The sequence below is a fragment of the Achroia grisella genome, unplaced genomic scaffold (assembly GCF_030625045.1).
Source record: "Achroia grisella isolate CSIRO2021 unplaced genomic scaffold, CSIRO_AGI_Agris_v1 utg295, whole genome shotgun sequence".
Lineage (NCBI taxonomy): Eukaryota > Metazoa > Arthropoda > Insecta > Lepidoptera > Pyralidae > Achroia > Achroia grisella.
The window spans coordinates 986,352-1,009,125 of record NW_026712783.1 but is presented as its reverse complement, the minus strand read 5'-3'; the positions used below and the strand labels follow the sequence as shown (position 1 = coordinate 1,009,125).

Genomic DNA, 22,774 nt, shown 5'->3' with positions numbered 1-22,774 from the left:
AAAGTAATGATGAAAAACAAAACGTTAAGATCGAATCTAAGTAAAATATACAACACCTGGATTTAGAATGTTGTTACTTATGTTATCCACAGATCTTCTCTGTAAGATATTATTATTTAATTATATGTACTAATCAAAGATCAAATAATAAAGCGACGTAAATAAAATTCAATAAAATAAAAAAGATTTTATTTCCAATTAAAACAAATTTAACAAGAGCGTTTTAAAATATATTGTAACAAAAAAAATGTATTTATTTTAATACACGTAGGGTTCCTAATGACAAATTATTGTTCTTTTTAAGTTAGGAAACAATTATGAAAACAAATTTTTACAACACAAACTTGACATTAGCGTCACAAATATAATAAAATAAAATATAATACAAATAAAGACATCTAAAGACTTCTAATATTTACACGAATATAATGTAACTTTTGATCTGTGTTTACCTTCTCTTGATTGTTCCGAAAAAGTCTCGACGTCTCTTGCGCGGTGCGGGCTCTGGAGGGACATTTTCATTGGGATTGTTCACGTAATCGCCTTGCTGTAAAAATATAAAATAACTGAATTAATAAGAGACCAATGATGGAATTTCTGGCTCCTATTTTCTTAATTTATCTATCTTTACTAATTGTGTTCAGATTTACATTACTATTCCTATTATATTGCATTCCAATTTTGGAAATGTTAAAATTTGGATTTATATTGACTCTTTGCCTTGAAGGCCTCGGTGATCTAGCAATTTAGCACACCTCTTTATTTCCGATGGTAGCAGGTTCGATTGCTCGCATGATACAAATCTTTGTATGTATTTATGAGTATGGTTGTTTGTATCAGTCTGGTCTAAATATTTATATCAGTTGTCACCCATGACACAAGACCTGTTTAGCTTGGGACTAGATGGTATTATGTGAATTGTCCAGGGACAATGTTATTATCAATCCTACAACATTCTATAGTCTCCTACAACGTTGATAGTTCGTTAACATCTAATATAATTTTAGTAGGTGCATTCATTTCAACTGTGCTACTATCACCAGTTAATAAATTTCAATTCTTCACAAAATAATAGAACTTTTATCAAATATAATAGACTATACAAAAATTAACATTTACAGCGTATGTGTGTTAAACTGATATTTTTCCTTCTACTAAATATTTCTCTCTTTCTGCAATACACACATAAGACTAAAGATCCTATATTAAATGAATCTAAACATTCAATATCGTGCAACACAAAAATATTATTATGTTAGTAAAAAAACAAATCCCTTACCGCATCCTTATTTCCATTAACTTTAGAACCGTTTTCTTTGATCCTAACACTTTTAGCCGGTGACATGTTTGGACTAGCCGGCAGTGATTTATCTATGTCACTCTCTGTATTATCTGTGGTATCGGGCGCCGTAGTCTGCGAGTCGTCGCGTTCCACTTCGATGAATTTTCCCGAATCAGTTAGTTCGACCTTTAGAGGTAAAGTTAGTATCACAACAAGGCACTACAAACTATTTTGAATGTCATTTCGTGGCCTGCAGTAATTTTATTATCGGCTATCTGCTTTTTTATTAATATAAATATAAACAAATTAAACACACTTGGGCGTGACACTACAGTCCACTTTTGTGTTTAAATCAAATATTCATAGTAGAATTATTGAGTCAAATAATATCCCATATAGGCTAAATGACATTCAAAATGTAAAACAAAAAACTATTTAGTCATTTTCAATTCACAACATGCTGTGTCACTTTCTAACTGTACAACAAGATATTATAATTTTATATGTATATATTTGATATTACTACTTCTTAAAAGTGTATTATAGTTCATTAAGTTCGTGCATAATATTACATTCCGAAGATTATGCAGAGGAAGGTAAAGCCACAAATTTACTGTATGGACGTCGTCCAGATAAAAATTCTACACTCTTTTTTGGAAATTGGGAACAAAATATTTTATTTTTTTAGAGTATATGTTGATACTAATTCCATTTATAGTTGAATAAATAACTATACCGTTATAATTATACAGAAAAGAGAAATAACTTAATAGTCAATTCAAAACCGAATACGTTAATATTCTCCATACTTGTCTACACTTAGAATTACCAACAGTGCGTATGCTCACGCTATTACATGGTCATGAGATTAATTTTCATTTAATATTATTGTTATTGTATGAACTTCTTTTTTTTTAATATTAATAAATGTTTTATATAGTATACTTAGGTAACAAATTTTTAAAATTTCATGGAATCACCTTCAAGGTACACTCAACTAAAAATGTATACAATCATAACAATCGGACCGTTCTAAAATCTTAGAGTGGTTGATTTCAACAACTCATAAGATTTTATAACGGTCTGTAATAGAAGGGCAGGAAGTGTGTCATTGCGCAGACTCCCGCTACTTTATAAAATGTGTTCTCTTCGACATGTGTACTTGATAATAATATTATGCGCGATCTTCATGAACTATAAGAGCCATGATCGGAGACCGAGATGGATATGCCGTAACTATTTCAGTATATGTATATATTAAAAACTGGCCCTATGTTTTCTACTGTATTTTCTTTTATTTTAGACTTCAAAACTACAGACGAAATATATATATATATATACTATGAGTGTATGTATAAATTTATGGTTACATTAAACTTTTAAACCATATGACATCTTTTTAAGCTAAACAGCGCTATCAACTTGGCAGCGGTAAAGTCATAGGCGTCTTATAAAAGTAACAAATGCAGAAATTGGAGACTGCGAATTTATAATCATTTACAATGGTTAAGCGTTAACGAATTTTCATATAATTAAGACCAACTTGTTCGTATTTAGAATATAAACTTTTACATTTACTTTGATAATGGGGGGAGGAAAATTAATTAGTAAACTACATCTACGGCATGTACAAAAAGTCTGTGATCCGGCGCCTGGAAGTAGTTTAAAACAATTATATTTCGGATATAATCCTTTACGTACTATGTTTGTGTAGACTTACCTTTATAGACTTCTTTGGCTCCTGAAATTTCGTTTTCATGAAAACAAGCGTCACGGCACACGCAGGCGTTGGAAAGGAAATCAAAATCAATTGTTAAGCATGTTATAGTCAACTGAATCTGTTACATAAGGATAAGGTTGAGCAAATAAATCCAGACTAACTGCATCTATATTGGACATGACATTGTCACTATTTTGTTTATCTTTTGTTGTTTTTAATATTTTTTTAACAAAATAAAGTTTTTATTTATTGGTTTTTCTATGCATCTTTTACTTATTTATTGCTTATTGTACTTCTTTAAAATCAATGTGTAAGAAAAAAAGTGGTCCAATAATCAAACCCAGTGGAACAACTCACTAAATGGATCAAACTTTATACTTCATAATGGGTATATAGAATATAAAAAAAACTCTTGTTAGTCAAAAAAGAAACTCCAAAAGACAAAATTATAGATTGTGTTTACCCTTTGTACTGAGTGGATGATCAAAGTAGACTTGTTGGCGGCGTTGGCTGGACTCAGTTCTAATTCTCTTAAAGCTGACTCTGTGAGTTGAGAATTTTCATGACCTATAAATATAAATAATACAGATTTAGAATCTTATGTTTTGAAGAATTAATACATGTTAAACTCGACTTGAATAGAAATATATACGAAGTCAAGTGCAGACCTGACATATTTTATTATAACAACATATAAAACTACTCTTGTATAAAAGATTATAATAAGTTACAACAATGTTCTAAAAGTTGTAAAAACAATCATTAATAAAAAATATAAAATAGTTCGTTTAAGTCGCTTGAATAAAACATCAAGTATATTATTATAAATTCTTACTAATGTTATAAATGCGAAAGTAACTCTGTCTGTCTGTCTCGCTTACACGTCAAAACTACTTGAACCGATTTAAATGAAATTTAGTACGTAGATATTCTAGATCCTGACAAAGGACATAGGCTACTTTTTAATGCGAAAAAAGGGTTGCAAGGGGTTGAAAGGGGAGATGAAAGGTTACATGGAACTATCGACATTTTTAGCGGATGAAATCGCGGGCGCAGCTAGTGATGAAATATTTACTTGATTGACGTTCCTTGTGTAGAAGATACAACTCTTTACAATAATGCCTCTTAATTCTTACTTCTTTTTAAATTTATTATGTACTAGTTACCCTCGGTCCGGCTTCGCACGGTTGTACATGTGTTATACATATAAACCTTCCTCTTGAATCACTCTATCTATTGCTAAAATTCGTTGCATAGTTTAAAATAACTAAGTGAACAGACAGCACAAAATACTCCATTTTAGACTACGTAAATGTTATCTATTGGAGGAATAAGGGAGTAAGCTGTAAAATCTGTTAAGTACCATTTTGTTTGAATATGGTCTTGGTGGTAGTGGTGAGGTGGCCTTGCGGCGAGACGGTGCGGAGACTTTCCTTGATCTTCACAGGCCTCGAGCCCAAATCCGGAATGTCAGCGCCTTCAATGAACAGGAACTGTAAAAAAAGTAAATAATTAGGACTACAATATTTCTAGATAGCCCTTAAAAATAAATATTTAGACAGCAAAATTTTTGACATAGCTTCGACGGCCTCGATGGTCGCGAGTTCGATTAGGCATGGTACAAACATTTGTATTTATGTATTCATAATTATAATCGTTTATATCGTTCTGGGTGTTTTCTATGTATATAATGTATGTATTTACAAAAAAAGTGTTTGTATCAGTTGTCTAGTACCCATAACACAACCTCTTCTTACCTTGGGACTAGATGACTTTATGTGAATTTTCCAGGGCTATCATATTGCTTTTAGTCACATCTACAGGGCCGTCTTTTACCTATTAGAAGCCCCGGGCACATTTGGATAATGGGGCCCCTATGACCATCGTAATAAATCACTATTTTGTTAGAATAGTCAAAATCATTTTGTACATGACTCTTTAGAGATGTATATGGGGACGCCCTAAAATAAAAAAAACCAGGCAAAATAATTTAAAAACGTATGTGATGAGGGGTTCAAATTATTGCTAGATATTTATAAAATAATAATAAAAACTGGATGGAGTAGCGATTAGACTAGACTAGGGCGCCCCGCGATATATTGGAGGCCCCCTAGTCTAGTCTATCCAATCCATCGCGGGACCCTGGGCACAAGTCCAGTGTGCCCAGTGGGGAAGAGGGGCACATCTAGTCGTAGAGTACTAGGGTACTAAATCACAGTTTTAATCCCATAGAACATACCTCAACCGTGAGTGTGCCAGAGATATCATGTTCTTCCATGGGCCTGGTCTGCAACGCTATCTGCTGGCGTTGTGACGGTGCTGCCAACAGCTCATCGATGCCCACCAAACCTAAACCTAGGAACCTGGGAATAATGGTACTTATTTAAAAGTTAATAAGGTACAATATTTAATGGACTATAGGCTTCATATTTTTGAAAAATAATTTAGGAAGTGAATACAAGATCAAACTCAAACTAAAAATCATTTATTGACATAGGACCTTTTGTCCTTTTGTACACGTACTATTTTTTATCACTATTTTATAAAAAAGTTTCTTGCTAGTTTTTTTTATTTGAAATATATATTCCAGTTGAGAAGAACTGGCAAGAAACTCTTTTTTGTTATTGTTAAATGTTTAGTCAGTTTCAATCTTCAATTATTACAAATTTTATTACGCCCCTAAGGCTCAATTTTTTACAGACTTTGAATGTCATATTTTTTTATATTTAATAAACAGCCCACAAAATAATTTTCTAGCTTTAAAAATGACGATACTTCCATACAACCTTTCAACTCCTTATATTCTATTTTTCACAATTATTCCTTTCCTATTCAGGGATTCTAGACTGTCTGTGTACCAAATTTCGTGAAATTTTTGCATGAAAGCGCGACAGAGTTATTTTCGAATTTACAATTTTAGTAAGGATTGTATGTACATACCTGTGTTGTGCAGAGCCGCCACCTGGAGAAGGTGGTCCGGTACGATCGTACACTTCGAACAGAAGCTCTGCAGTTTGTGAAGAGAGATCACTGTAAACAAATACATCTAAATGTTGAAATGACTACTAATATCTACCGCCAACACTATTATGACCCGAATAATATATTTAAGGAATTAGGAATTTGGGAGAAAAAAAAGGTAACTTAAGTAATAGAAAAATAAACTCACAATAGGAAATGTTCCTCCCACTGAGGACTGGTGGTATCCTTCTTGAACGCCGTCTGATTTTTCTGTGGTGGTTCGTCCATCTCCACCACGCAATATGGTGCGATGCATCCGGATTTACCTGAGAAGCAGATACTTCTTAATACATAACACCTAAAATAAACAATCGTGCTCCTTAATACGAGTGTTTGTATCGAACGTGGAATAGAAACCGTGATCAATGAAAGTAAAATGAAGCTAAAAACTAAACCGCTAGATATCGACGCTGTCAAATAGTATCTTCACTAAAAGATAACATAGACAGACCATGGCATATATCACCGTAGACAATCAGTACAGTACAATTCTTCAGAACACACATGCAGTGTGGTTTCAGAAGAACTTTTTTAAGTTATTATTTTGAAATTAAATTAAATAAAATTGCAGAGGATACATAGGATGTAAGGAAAATATAGGCTCTATATACAAAAACTACTGACATGATTGTGATGAAACTTTGCAGTAATATAGCTTATACACCAGAATAACGCATAGGCTATAATTTTAGAAGATATGTAAATTGGGCGAAATATAATGATAAATGTCAAGTAAGTGTGATGCAGACGAAGATGCGCGGGTCATATAATCGAAATATATATAACTCAAAGGTGACTGACGTAGTGATCTATCAACGCACAGCCCAAACCACTGGACGGATCGGGCTAAAATTTGGCATGCAGGTAGATGTTATGACGTAGCCATCCGCTAAGAAAGGTTGATTAATTCTACCCCCAAAGGGATAAAACAGGGGATGAAAGTTTATATGAAACTTTGTCAATTTTAAACCAATCGGGCTGAGACTTTGCATGCATAAAGCTACTATGACGTAGGAATCTCCTAAGCAAGGATTTTGATAAATTCCACCCCTAAGGGGATAAATTAACGCGAGTGAAGCCGCGGGCAAAAGCTGGTTACCTATATATGGAAATGTTGGATAGGAAAAAAAATATCGCGATTATCAAACAAGAGGTATCAAATAAGAAAAAACCTGATATTACAATATCAGTTTAAATAGCTCACCTCCCAAATCTTTAGCGTTGACGACCTTCACAAGCAGCCGTTTGTCTCCTAAGAGCTGAACGCAGCCGGCCGTCGAGTTAGGTGTTGATGTGTACATATGACGGTCATGTTGCAGCTGAAATATGCAATGTTTTTTAAATAAATCACTTTGGACAATTAACACAGTGCCATGTAGTCTCACGGTAAGCAGATTCGAGCCGCGATCATTGGAAGTAAGGCTGTATGCTAAGCCACTTACGTTTATTGGAATGGCAAACAAGCTGAAATTCCACCTGATGGTAAGTGGAAACCGTCGCGTATATACATGAACTAATAATACATATATGAACATCATATTATCATGTGTAAAAATGATACGCATACGCTGCCACTCAAGAGGTCCAAGATGTCATAACTCTTATCCTGTAATCTCACTGCCTAATCGCACAAGAACCGAAACATCATCTTGGCGGCTGAAATAGGTGAGACTAAGGCACCCACGCAGATGACTTTTTACTATCTAGCTCTGGTAATCACTTAGGGGTGAAAGGGACAGACGTTTTTTTAACATTATTGTCACGTCTTTCATTAGGGGAACTCCACTTTAGGATCTAACTAATTTTGCACAGTGTAGTTCCAGAACATTCAGGTTATGGAAGAAATTTCTTGCTAAGAGGTTTTGGTAAGAGTCTACAGCATAAGGTTCCTCAAAAAGGTCTGGAAAGGTTTCTAAAATTCAATTTCTAGAACAAAGGTATTGTGTTTCCAGTCTGGAACTAGGAATGCTGTGCACACAGTGTGATTCTTGAACACTAAGGTTATGGAACAAACATTCAGCTAAGGTTTTGCTATGAGTCTACAGCATGATATGCTTCTAAAAAGGTCTGAAAGGTTTCTAAAATTAAATTTCTAGAACAAAGTATTGTGTTTCCAGTCTGAAACTGGGAATGCTGTGCACACAGTGTGATTCTTGAACACTAAGGTTATGGAACAAACATTCAGCTAAGGTTTTGCTATGAGTCTACAGCATGATATGCTTCTAAAAAGGTCAGAAAAGTTTCTAAAATTCAATTTCTAAAACAAAACAAAGTTTCCTGCTGAAACTGGGAAATCTTTTTTATAGCATAGGAGCAAACGAGCTTACGGCACATCTGATGGTAAGTGATTACCGCACCAGGAGAAGTGCAGGCTAGTTGCCGGGTTTTTTAAGGAAGGTTAGATAGGGGAGGGAATTAATTAGCATAGGGAGGAGGATGGGTCTCCAAAACCGGTATATCACCATGCGTGATTACACTTAATGCCGGTATTTTGAAGAGGTATGGTATCTACCGGTTCGAGCGTTATTAGTGCTGATATACGCGTGTTTGTACAGCGTGCTCTACTACTTAAAATATGTATTGTTGATAAGAATTTTAGTGCTGCACAATCACGCGTGTATATACAGCGTGTTCCACTATGAAGTTAACTACATTATCGATTATTGTTGTTAAGAAATAAGTACTTACCATAGAGTCATAATGAAGAGGCAGGCGTGGAGCGGTGTCCACATACCTCCTGAGTCTCGGACATGTCGGGTATTGGGCCAAATTGAACTCTAACTGTATGTTGCGTAGAGCACTCACTACTATGTCGCTGTGGAGTTAAAAAAAATAAGATTAATTATGACGCTCTCGGAGGTCTAGCGGGTCAGCACACCGCTTTACGTCCGATGGTCGCAGGTACGATTCCTTGCACAGCACAAACATTTCTATTCATGAGTTTGTTTGTATCGGTCTGGCTGTTTTCTATGTATAATATGTACCTATTTACAAAATATCTATTTATTTGTATCAGTTATCTAGTACCCATAACACAAGCTTTAGCTAGCTTAACTTGGGTCTAGATGGCGCTGTGTGAATTGTCCTGAGATTATTATACTTATTGTTATTTATAATAGCCCGATATTACTGCATGTGAAAGTAACAAAAGAAATATAATAGAAGAGAATATCCCAGACTTACATAATAAAAAAGGGTTGCCTCACCTGACTAGCTGTTGTAGGTTGCTTTCTGTAGCGTTGGGTCTTAGAGGTCCCACCGGAGCCAACGCAACTTTCACTTCTGGCCACCCGTCGCATTTCAGTTCGCCTGTCAGTTTGTCTGTCACGCACACAACATTCAGGCGGGCGCGGAATCTGTAAAATGAATTTAGATATATTTAGCATATTTCTTATTTTACAATTCATCCATAGGTACATAAGAAAGGTCAGAGAGGCCATATGTATGACCAAAAGCTATATTTTGCCTCTGAGAAAACGATCTGATGGTCTAGTCAAGACAATATCAGCATTGCATACACGTTTACATAGTATATAATATTAAGGATTTCTGATTCCTGGGACACAAGCCTTGAGCTTAGTGCAGGGATTGCTGTTAATTGTTAATAAATACCACATATCAACAAATACTTAATGATCCGACAATCAAATTGTAAGTACAGTCTCTGTAAAACAGTAAATAGGAATGAAACTGTGTAAAAAAACATATCATTATTACATAGTATAAAACAAAGTCGCTGTCGCTGTCTCTCGGTCCCTATGTATGCTTAAATCTTTAAAGTTACGCAACGGATTTTGAGCCGGTTTCACTTTTAATAGACAGAGTGATTCAAGAGGACGGTTTATATATATGATACATGTACACCCGCGCGAAGCCGGGGCAAGTAGCTAGTAGTCATATAAGAGGTGAAAACTGTGTAAGTGTTTTAAAGAAAAGGAAATTAATTAGAATGAATTCATTGTCTAAGCACCCTACAACCGTAATAGCTTACGAGGCAAGCTGCTTGCCGGCTGAAATAGGTGAGACAGAGGTACTTTGACGAATTGCATAAGGTGTACCAAGATAAATCGTGCGTCTGTTTACTTACTTGTTAACGTTGACTCTGTAATGCGAGACTTCAACTTTCTCTCCACGTTGACTGAACGCTTTCAGCTGAAACGCCGGCGTCGCCTCACAATCGCACGTGATAGTCTGTAATAAAAAAACAAAAGAAATATTTATTGACTATTTAAGGATTATTAATTAGTAGTTTTTTTTTCATCATACAAATATTATACACATTGGACGCCGCACTAGGCGAACCTGTATCGCGGGAGTCCACAAAAGAGTTGCCAGGTGATTATTAACTATTACAGATCAGCGGGTAGAGTAGATTTGACATATAAGATGAATGAAGATATTATTAGTTTGATTTCATAAAACATTCCAGATCAATTGTAGATTATATAAAATAAAATAAAGTAAAAAAAGAGAAATTTATAAGAGAATAATTTGTATTATTTTTAAAAATTGTAAAAAAGGGTCTGGTTGTTTGCCTGTGCAGACACCAGGAGTCTGCCGTTTTGGGAGGAGCTTGGCTGGCTACTTTAGTTTTGGCTCTACATGCACAACGGCCCAAATGAGAGAAGGCCCTAATAGGGGAGAATAGAGTCCACATTGCCCTACATTTGGGTCCAATTAAAATCTAGCACCGCTCAGGAGCATGTCGGCATATGCTGAACTTCTTCCTTCTGTCCTGTTGCCGCCATTAATTAAGTATCTTTAAATATATTTTATGTAATTTGATTGGCAGCAATAAATTATTCTTATTCTATGACTAGTACAGTACAGATAGAGATCAGTTTGTCTTTTATCTTTATTTTGTACTAGCTGCACATACGACTTCGTCCGCGTGGAATTGATCTTTATTTTTCTACCTGCCAATAAAAGTCCCGTCAAAATCGATCCAGCCAATTTACCAATGGGTCCATTGGTACCAATTGTCAGGTTTACTAATATGTATTGGTATAGCGTCTCAATTCCGATGGTCGCGGGTTCAATTCCTCACACAGTACAATTTATATTCATGACTATTATATGTCAGCAGTCAGTCTAGTACACATAACACAAGCTCTGTTTAGTTTCGGACTGCGTGAATTGTCCTCAGATTTGGTAAACCGTTAGATTCGACCGATTGGCCGTATTTTATTTAGGTAAATAATCTTTTTAATTACTGGAATAGATCGAAGACGGGGCGCGTCACTAGTATTTCAAACAGGCATGTATAGTACCACAAAAATAACAAAATCCATTCGATTATGACAAGTTCACGGCCCATCATCCAATTTAAGTTGACCCCATCCCACATGTGTTCTTATAAAGAATACAATGACCAAAATATTGATATAAATATTGACGGGACCATTTTATACTGGTCTTTCATATCATGCCTACGCTTTTTTGTTTTATACGGAATATTATACGAGTTTTAGGAAATATAACAACAGGGGATATAGCTCAGTGGCAGAGCAATCGACTGCAGATCGATAGGTCCCCGGTTCAAGTCCGGGTGTCCCCTATTCTTCAATAGACTTTATTTTTATTGAACAAAAAAGGTCTGAACTTACTTTATTCGAGTTAATACATATATGTATGCTGAGCTCTACATGACGTGGAGTGTAAATATCTCTACAGTATTTTCAAGTTTCGTTTGATTATAATTGTTTAATAACTCCATTGGTTTGCTTTTTTCTTCGAACTATTCTAGCATTAGGATAGTTCGAAGAAGGTAGGCCGCAGCTGGCTTTTACAGCTTCACCGGACGATAGGGGGCGAGTGCAGATGAAACTCCAAACCAAAGAAAGAACTTATGGAGGGACTGAAGGCCAACCTGCCTGACTAGTACAGTCAGGCAGGTTGGCTTAGGCTGTCGTAATTTTTTCGTAAAGCGGATAAAAAAACTTTTGTTCCGAAATTAGATAAAAAAATTTTATTCATCCGTAAGACAGAAGATAGTCTTGATCCTTTCTTTCATAACTCCGCGGATCTGCACTAGACCAGTCCAGTGAAGCTGTAAAGGCTGTTTGGTGAAGCTGTAAAAGCAACGGCCAACAGCTTTAAATAGTTAAAAAAAAACTGGTTCATAACATGTCAACGTGTTAGCCGTTACACAATTTAACTGTCGCATCAGGAAGCAGTTAATCGCTGTTACAGTAAACGTATTGCGTTAATATTATGATTGACTACATCGCCGTATTGGGATGCATTTATATAATAGTTTATTGAATGATTGATATCACTGTCCGTTCTTATATATTTATTCCATAGATATATAAGAATAAGAAATTATGGGGACTGGTCTGTTCGGGATAGGAACACTGATTAGACTATTTGCTTTTGCAATAGCATATGCTGGTGGTCACTCTATTCTCCCAAATTTTAATTTAAAAATGAATCTGTATTATTTTAAACATGGTCAATTTATTTGAAAAGAATACGAGCTGAGTTTCTTGTCAGTTCTTCTCATCTTGAAATCATTCCGAACTAACGGAAGATTTGACATATCATAAGAGTTTGTAATAGAACTACCTACATGAATAAAGATATTTTGAATTTGAATTTTGATTCTCCCAAACTAATTTTAATAATGAATCCGTATTTTTGTAATCATGTACAAGCTCATTTAAAAATAATACAATCTGAGTTTCTTGTCAGTTCTTATCTCGAAAACACTCCGAATTGACAGTAGATTTGACATACTCGAAGGGTCTGCAACGCGCACGTGACACCCCTGATGATTCAGGCGTTTATAGGCTACGGTAACCGTTTACCAGATGGGTTGTAGGTACGATTGACATCAACATAGTATATATAAAATTAAGAGTCTGTAATAGACTTACATGAATAAAGTATATATAAAGATATTTTGATTTGATCGTTTGGAGTTGGATCCGACATAGCTAACTAGTGAGTCTCTAGTCCATTTAAATTCAAATTGATATTCAAAAATCATTTATTCTTGTAGGACATATTAGCCACTTATGAACGTCAAATTTTTTAAATTATAATTTTATTTTTTCGCTACCATCCAGTTATTATTAGACTTCTCATCTCTTATCTAAATGTTTGAAAGATGCCGAGATAGATAGATAGTACTTACAACATCATCCCTGGAGTCACATTCGCAGAACACGTTGGAGATGGTTGGCGGGTGGGTGTCGAGAGCGCGCACCAATTCCACTCCGATGCCTTGCTGAAACAACAATAACATATGGTTCATATTTATTGTCATCATAATAATATTGTAGTCAGGAATTAAGACAATATTTTTTTTTATGTATATATATATAATAATAATAATAATAATTCACAATGCGTCATCTAGACCCAAGTTAAGCTAGCTAAAGCTTGTGTTATGGGTACTAGATAACTGATACAAATACATAAATATTTTTTTGTAAATACATGCATAATATACTTAGAAAACACCCAGACCGACACAAACAATCATACTCATGAATGCAAATGTTTGTGCCATGCGAGGAATCGAATCCGCGACCATCGGACGTAAAGCGGTGTGCTAGACCGCTAGACCACCGAGGTCGTAAATTTTAAGGAAGATATTACATATAAATGTAGAAATAGAAATAATCTTTATTCAAATAAACTCATTACAAGCACTTTTGAATAGTCATATTTTGATTCTACCACTCATTCGGAATGCAGATTCATCACAAGAAGAATGAGCAATAAACTTGTATGATGCTCTTTTTAATAGATGTTTTTTTATATAAATAATTACAGTATAACAAGTAAGAGGCATGCGATAATCAACATAGAAATCGCTACGCACTCATTATTAGTGTAACCAGATAATATTGTCAGTCCTATGGATTTAAAGTTTTTCTATAAAAACATTATTATCGTTAACGAATTCTTCAATTTTTAGACGCTTATAAGAGCAGAGGAAGACCGAAAAAGAGATGGATGGATCATGTGAATGATGATATGGTAAGAAATAACGAGACGATTGCGAAAAGGGATGAATGAAAGTGAAAATATATTTTTTTTAGTGGATGATAATGGAATGGTGTACCCGCCTGCGCTGGTTTACGCTGGCGGGGCACCAGTGGAGGATGATAAGATGAACATGAAGTCATCAGTTTGTCCAACGTGACAAATTCACCGGGAATTTATCACGATGGTTTCCAGGGGAAACCGCGTGGAGATCGACCTGACATGGTACATTGCTAGCAATGGGGTCATTAGTCCTCGCTACTAATAATCCCCACCCCCCTTAGCGCTGACCACATAAATGGGATAAGGAAGAAGTAGATGATAATCATCATAATGATATTGTAGTATATATTGTCTCTGGTTTATCTGTAACGCTTGTATTCGATGTTTATAACATACTCTGTGCACTTCTACAGAAGCAGATTCTGTATCGTGAAAATGGTGGGAACGGCCAAATTAAAAGAGTACCGCGAATTCGATTTTTAAATACTGTACGTATATATATACATATACGTACGTACGTATATATTGTCATATGGCATTAGGCTCGCCAAATTGTAGGCTTAACAATTTTTAAAAGTGCAATAAAGAATAAATAAATAAAAAATAAAATATAGCTGCAGTGTATATACGAGTGCACTAGCTGAATTAGGAAACTTTGCTCCAATAATGGTGGGCCACATCATGAAGTCAGATCATTTTGCCCAGGGTGACCAATTCAACAGGAATTTAACAATGGTTTCATGGGGCACCTCGGGGGGCCAACTTGCTACACATTTTTAGCAATGAGGCTGCACGACTTACTCTGTATCGTGGATTCACCTCATATGTGACAGACCGACGATCAAAATCGGCTTAGCGAACGACAGTTTAATTATTTAATTATCTGGGATTTCTACATATAGGTATTACGTATTTACAAAAAAAACCACATAGGTTTTTTTTTCGTATCAGTTTTTGTATTTTTTTTTTGTATCAGTTGTCTAGTATCCCTAACACAAGCTCTACTTGGCATTATTGGCTTACCTAACTCTAGCTTGGGACTAGATGGCGCTGTGTGAATTGTTTTGAAATATTAGACATTATTAATATTTTTTTATTTACACACCCGGGTGCATAACTGTAAACGACACTGGTGATTCACCCCAGCAGTATGCCCGGATAGGGGCTTTTGCTTGAGATCCTTAGCGACCCAGCGCCAGTAATAAGGGCCAGGGGAAAATTAGAAGCGAAGCCTAGCACCTTTCCCAACTATCCCCACCACCACTTTTCTAAATCGATTAAAATTCTACATTATTTATGAAGTTACATGTTACCGGTAATGCGAACCGGTACGATCGATACCGTAGATTGATACATTGTAAGTAAAGCGATTAACGTAAAACTTACTTCAAGGTTTTACGGTTCAGTTTCAAAGACATAATCACCCTTCAAACTAGAGTAGGGGTTGATAGAAAATATTAAGTTCAAGGTTATATACATTGTACATACATATAGTTTTAAAGACTTCTTTGAGGTTTTGGACTATAGTTAGGTGCTAAGACCTGTAGCACTGCGACTGGAACCTGCATAGATCTATTGTGCTCGCCCATTTTCAAAGTTCGCTACTTAGACCCGTCAGGGACAAGAATTGAAGGATATTCTTAGGAGAGATTATTTTTATCTCCTCAGGATAGAGAGTATACTTTCCAAAGGAGATATTTAGTTTAGACGTGAGTGGGCTACAACCACATAAGATGTGTAGTGGCGTTTCCTCTTTAGTTTGGCAAAATCTGCTAATTGTTGTTGAGTTTGTAACTTAAAAAGCTTTAAAGACTTACCCTCTTTATAGGGGTTGATCAAAAATATTAAATCGAACACGTGACGACGCGATTTTTATGATAAAAAGATATATTATAATTTGTTCAATATTAGCAAAAAAAAACAGGTGAAACTCAATGTTTGTGGGGGAAGGGGAAGAAAGACTAAGACTATCACTAGCATTGTGCCATGTGTGGTCGACCTCCACATGGTTACTCCTGGAAACCATAATGATAAATTCCTTGTCATTTTGTCACGATGGGCATACTCTATATCATACTCCACTGGTACCTCGCCGGCGTATACTGTTAGCGCAGGCGGGAGCAGCATTTCAGTATCACCCATAAATATACATATGTAAATGCATACATAATCTACATAAAAAACTCCCAACACACATTTATATACATAAGTGTGATTATATATCATACCGTGCGAGGAATCGAACCCACAACTATCGCAGGTAGGCGGTGTGCTAAAGCACTAGACCAGCGAGACCGTCATATATATATATAAACTTCTTATCAACAAATATAGAAACTTGTCAAGTATTTAGAAGACGTGACAGTGATAGAGTACTGAAGTCTTGTATATTATATGTGTGTCCTTATTACTCATATGAATGTAAGTATTTTTGTCGCGTCTGCCAATAACCTCACAAAGGTTGGTTGGCACAAAATCTTTTAGTCTCAGGGATAGAGTCCATTATAAAAAGTATAAAAAAGGCATTATTAATATCTCCAATCGGGTCTTTGACACGAATAATTTTATGGTAAAGTAAAGTAAAGAAAAATATTTAACACATGCAACCCATCTACTCTTTCAACCCCTTACAGACCTTTTATCGCCTTAAAAAGTAGCCTATGTCCTTTCTCAGGATCTAAACCATCTGTATACTAAATTTCATTTAATCGGTTCAATAGTTTGGCGTGAAAGCGAGACAGACAGACAGACGAAGTGACTATTGCATTTATAATGTTAATAAGTATAAAGGTCTGTCCAGTAATGGACGTCTTCCAGGCTGTGATGATGATGACGATGAAGTATAAACCTCTCTCGACGTTTTGACTAGGTAGCACTAACCGTGGTCACGAACTGACTGGAGTACAGCGATGTCAATGTCGGTAAGTGCCAGCAGTGGTCAACTACCGTTAGTAGTATGTTACTAATATATATCTAAATTCAAAAGAGTAAAAATACATAGGTGTAGGGGTCCAATGTGCAGTGGTAATAAATATAGCGAAATATAAAACTAAAATATGTATAGTATATAATACTAGCTGTCCCGGCAAACGTTGTTTTGCCTTAAAATAAAAAAAAAAATTAGGAGTGGACTACCCCTAACATTTAGGGGGATGAAAAATAGATGTTGGCAAATTCTCAGACCTACTCAATACGCTCACAAAATTTCTTGAGAATCGGTCAAGTCGTTTCGGAGGAGTATGGGAACGAAAACTGTAACACGTGAATTTTATATATAAGATTTAGGAAAAATAAAAGGCTCAAAACAATATCTCAATAGAAAAATTTGCGAACAATAGTAGACACATCTAAATATAAAATTCAAGTTGTCTACTATCAATAACAGCCAGATATAAATTTAACAAAATTCTAATAATAAGTACAAAAAGGAGTGTTGTGTAAAATTTCCACTGCTAATTTTTGTTTATGTGTGTAATATTGTGATTTGGGACTTCCTCAAATTATTAATTCCTACAATGTAAGTTATTGTTAGCAATGGGCTAATGGAAACAGTTTATAACTTTAATATTACGTATGAAGATAATTTTATAATAACATAATCTAATTTTAAACAAAATTCTATAACCATTTAATGTATATTATTTTGTATAATTCCGCTACAATTAGCTTGTGAGAGACCACAAATATTCAGTGCGGAAAATAGACTACCGCTACTGGAAGCATCACAACCTTCTCTATTGGTGATCAAATTCTGACCATTATTGTATGCACCCATATTATCACACGGGTTTCACTTCTGAATGAGGCATCATCAGACATTGAATAAAGTTCGGATATAGCTTGGAAGCCTAGTGTTGACCGCTCGGCGACGAAACCGCGACTCCTCGCAAAACTCTATCTGGTCTATGGACTAATCACGGTTTAGAGATAAACTTCGTTTTGTAATAATATATACTTTGGTCAATGACTAGTGCTAAACCAGGTTTTCTTTTTTATTGATGATAATGAAATGGTGCACCCGCCTGCGATAACGGTTTACGCTGGCGGGACACCAGTGGCAGATGATATGATGAGCATGAGGTCAGTTAGCCCATCGTGATATATTCACCAAGAATTTATCACGATGGTTTCCAGGGGGAACCGCGTGGAGGTCAACCTGACATGGTACTTTGCTAGCAATAAGACCATCAGTCCACATTACTAACAATCCCCTTTCCCCCTGCTAAACCAGGTTTATCTTTTTGTAATAAGACAGTATATAAAATTATTCGTGTTAAAACACGGTTAATAATATAAATAATGTATATTAAACAGGAAAGTTTAAAAATAACTAAGACAGTAGGTATAAGTTTTAAACTATCAGAATTAACAATTACTAATAACGTGTGTAATAATTCAGTAATTCTTGTGTATGTAATCACTATACAAATATTTGTATACTTGAGTATACAAATAGTCACATATTTGTATTAGTCTGGGTGTTATGTATGTAATTACTTAAAAAATGTACGAGTATTTCTATCAAGTGTTTTATAAGCTTCACTACTCTAGACCAGATGACGATGTATGATATATTTAGAATTATTTACTCATTCATAAAATGTTTATTTACATTAGATAAATAAACTACACCTTATCTCCGATACTATGCATACTAATATTTATAAATTCGAAAGAGTCTCCGTCATTCTGTCGGTCTGTCTGTCGCACTTACCTACTACTTCATGACTAAACGGATCTTAAGGGGTAGAAACTATCTTTTATAAAGAAAAAAGCAGATAGCGACAAAAGATATATTCACACGCGACATTATAATGCATCGACTAAACGGTTGGTATGGCCACAGATAAGATAATATTTAACTATATTTTAGTGAAGTTAGATAGACGACCAAAAAAATTTATAAATACTTTTGGAGAATTCTATAAGATCTTAAAATGCTTGAACCGTAAGTAAAAAAATCGATAAAATACATCTTTATTAAAAAAAATACATTACTGATGTTTACATTTAGTGTCACTCCGGACCACGTCCCCGATAGATTCCAAAACACGTGTAGAAAAGGAAAACAAAATTGTGAAGTTCGTTAAAATTACCAATGGTTAACGTTTAAAAAATAGATCATTTTTGTTTACATCTGCTACTGGTTTTTTACTCTAGACTATGTCCCCAGTAACACTTCCAAAGACATGAAAAAAGAAAAACAAAAAATTTTCAATTTTCGAATACCATATTTTTTTATATTATTACAACATTTAACAACACATTACTGTTGTTTACAGTTGTTATCACTCCGCACCACATCCCTTATACTATACAGTACTGGCGAACTGCCAATTGCCAGGCTCGTATTGTTGTGCCCAATGTATGTATATATGTATACATACATCACTGAAAACGTGTACGAATGTATGTTGCAGATAAATCAGCTGCGATGAGAATTTTTAGGAGCTTTTTAACTATTCTAATGTTAAGATAAAAATGCGGGTGAGTGCAGAAGGTACTCCAAACCCGCGAAAGAACTTACGAAGATAAAGATCAACTCGTTTTTTCTGACTACTCTAATGCTGTTGGCCACAGCTGTCCTTTACAGCTTCACCGGACGATAGACTCGTCCCGAGTGCGGATGGCACTCTACACCCGCGAAAGAACTTACGAAGATAAAGATCAACTCGTTTTTTCTGACTACTCTAATGCTGTTGGCCACAGCTGTCCTTTACAGCTTCACCGGACTATAGACTCGCCCCAAGTGCGGATGGCACTCTACACCCGCGAAAGAACTTACGAAGATAAAGATCAACTCGTTTTTTCTGACTACTCTAATGCTGTTGGCCACAGCTGTCCTTTACAGCTTCACCGGACTATAGACTCGCCCCAAGTGCGGATGGCACTCTACACCCGCGAAAGAACTTACGAAGATAAAGATCAACTCGTTTTTTCTGACTACTCTAATGCTGTTGGCCACAGCTGTCCTTTACAGCTTCACCGGACGATAGACTCGTCCCGAGTGCGGATGGCACTCTACACCCGCGAAAGAACTTACGAAGCGGCTGAATGCCAACTCCCGCCTGACGGATACGACTTTAGTCTGAGGGCACCGCTAGGGGTTCGAACCTTTTTTTTGTTTTATAACACAACCTTTTCTTGAAGGTTTCAATATCGTATCGGTTCGGAAATACCATTGCTGGAAGGTGATTCCACAATGTGGTTGTGCGAGGCAAAAAGTTTCTAGAAAACCGTACTGTGGAAGACCGCCATTCATCCAGATGATCAGGATGGTATTTCAGTTTCTGGCGGGTGGTACGGTGGTGAAACTCAGCAGCTGGTATTATCCTCAGAACACTCCCCGTGATATATGCGGTAGAAAATGCACAGAGATGCAATATCTCGCCGCAAAGCCAATGGGTCGAGTCTGTCACATAGACGTTGATTACCAATGATTCTGGCTGCTCGGTTCTGAATGCGGTCAAATAGAAGTAGCTGATATTGTGGTGCTCCGGCCCAGAAATGAGAACAGTATTCCATATGCGGCCGGATCTGCGCCTTGTATAATTGCAAGCGATGGGCCGCCGTGAAATACCGTCTCACTCTACTGAGCACACCAAACTTCTTTGAGGCTATTTTAGCCTTGTCCTCCAAATGACCGCAAAACTGAACGTCACTTGATATATCAACGCCAAGGACCTCGAGATTTGGCTTCACATCAAGGAGAGTGTCTTGAAACCGAGGAGATACGATAAATGGATTCTTTTTAGCGGTAAATGCGCAAACTTGTGTCTTCAAAGGTTAGTCCGTCATAATTTCGACCCGTTTGAATTGGACGAGGGATCTATCGGATGAGTGAAATGAGCAACAGAACCTTTTATGAATAGGTGCGTTCGGATGCTGTGACGGCCTCGATGGACAGTTATCTAGGACCCATAACACAAGCTTTAGCTAACTTAACTTGGGTCTAGATGGCGCTGTGTGAATTATCCTGAGATTATTATTATTATTGTACTGTGGGATTTTTAATTACTAAACAAACAGGTATGTGTTATTGAACAAGAAAGAAATCGACGTTTCCTGTATTGGTGACTTCAGCAACACTGGTTCGCGAGGCGAGGCATGCCAGCGAGGCAATCTATCTGTCTATCTATCTAATCAATCGGTTATAAATAATTCAATTCTTCTGTACGGACCACCGGACTATAATAATCATATACTTATAAATTATCACTTACGTGGCATATATCATCTTGCTATACACCTATACATATAAATAAAATTGGAGTATCTGTTTGTAATAGTGAAATAACCATTTTTTACTACATGCATATGAATATAAATACGGTACATACACCAAAAAAGACTGTTTACAATTTTTGTCTGTCTGTCAGTCTGTTCCGGCTAATCTCTGAAATGGCAGGGCCGATTTTGACGGGAATTTCTTTGGCAGGTAGCTGATGTAATAAGGAGTAACTCAGGCTGCTTTTTATTTTAGAAAAAAAATTTTATTTTAGAAAATTTAAGTTGAATTCCACGCGGACGAAGTCGCGGGAATAGCTAGTATCCAATAAATTTGTGTGTAACATCAAGCATTCACCACGGGACGTATCTTTTATTTATCATCCCCATAGATTATTCAAAACCATTATCATTATCATTATCAATTATCAATTATCAATATCAACAAGTGTAGCAGCAACCCCTACATTTCCATTTTATAATAAACTAGCTGTTCCCGCGACTTCATCCGCGTGTCGAAAGATTTTTTCTAAAATAAAAGTAGCTTATGTTACTCGTTATTACATCAGCTAGCTACCAAAAAAAGTCCCGTCAAAATCGGTCCAGCCATTTCAGAGATTAGCCGGAACAAACAGACAGACAGACAAACATTGTAAAAAATATTATTTTAGTGTATGTACCGTATTTATATTTATATGGATGTAGTAAAAAATGGTTATTTCAATATTACAAACAGACACTCCAATTTTATTTATATGTATAGATAAATATATTAATATCGCCGAATATCAGAACGAAGCCATATGAAAGTCTAGTGTAGTTAATAGACTAATTAGCACTAATTCATTATTGTAAACACATAAAGTTATTTCACATAATGTCATGACATAGGTCAAGTTGATTTATTCAAAGCCATTTAGTCATACTCGTAGATAACGAAATAAATAACAAATCTCTAATAATAATTAATGTGAATTTATCATTTTTTTTCGCAGCCTAAAGAAAGTGATCTCAATATCATAAGTCTAATTTTGTTTCTCCATAGTAAAGAAAATACTTCTTTATTCGAAAAAGTTTTTTTTTATTATATAAGCTGTGGACTGGGTTGCTATTTTCAGTTTTAGGTATGAGGCTATAAAAAAGGTATTTTGTTTCTATTAACTCAAAAAAAGTTATACTACTATTTTTGAGTTAATAGAAACAAAATACCTTTTTTATAGCCTCATACAAATGTCGTGATAGAAGACTGTTTTATCAAAACTAGTATTTATTGCTTTAGAAGATTTTGCCCAGGCTCAATTATACAAAATCAATTTTCGTAAAAAAAATTACAAACAAAATCTTTTCTATTTAGAACTATTATAGATTCAAATCTAGGTATATCTCTATCTCTCTCTATCTCTAACATTTTTCAAAATGGCGGCGCCAACTCTTATATTACGTAGTGTTATGACTCTGATATTCGAATTTAGAACATCAACCTTTACGAAATCAATTTAAAAAAATAAGAGAATAGAATAAAATTA

The 22,774-nt window shown here is 35.5% G+C and overlaps 1 protein-coding gene and 1 non-coding gene across 2 annotated transcripts in view; one reads left to right on the top strand and one right to left on the bottom strand.

Annotated features, from left to right (window-relative positions):
* LOC131843304 (uncharacterized) overlaps positions 1-22,774 on the bottom strand; it is a 67,808-nt gene that overhangs the window by 9,750 nt on the left and 35,284 nt on the right. The window contains exons 3-15 of the mRNA XM_059191926.1: positions 13,162-13,254; positions 10,111-10,214; positions 9,230-9,379; positions 8,712-8,838; positions 7,228-7,342; positions 6,172-6,289; positions 5,943-6,032; positions 5,242-5,365; positions 4,366-4,495; positions 3,466-3,569; positions 3,003-3,023; positions 1,280-1,468; positions 453-547 (exon numbers count right to left, since the gene is read on the bottom strand). Of these exons, the coding sequence (XP_059047909.1) occupies positions 453-547; positions 1,280-1,468; positions 3,003-3,023; positions 3,466-3,569; positions 4,366-4,495; positions 5,242-5,365; positions 5,943-6,032; positions 6,172-6,289; positions 7,228-7,342; positions 8,712-8,838; positions 9,230-9,379; positions 10,111-10,214; positions 13,162-13,254 (1,460 nt within the window). The remainder of the gene's footprint in view (positions 1-452; positions 548-1,279; positions 1,469-3,002; positions 3,024-3,465; positions 3,570-4,365; positions 4,496-5,241; positions 5,366-5,942; positions 6,033-6,171; positions 6,290-7,227; positions 7,343-8,711; positions 8,839-9,229; positions 9,380-10,110; positions 10,215-13,161; positions 13,255-22,774) is intronic.
* Positions 11,509-11,580, top strand: Trnac-gca (transfer RNA cysteine (anticodon GCA)). Its single transcript has one exon. It is a non-coding gene; the product is annotated as a tRNA-Cys (tRNA).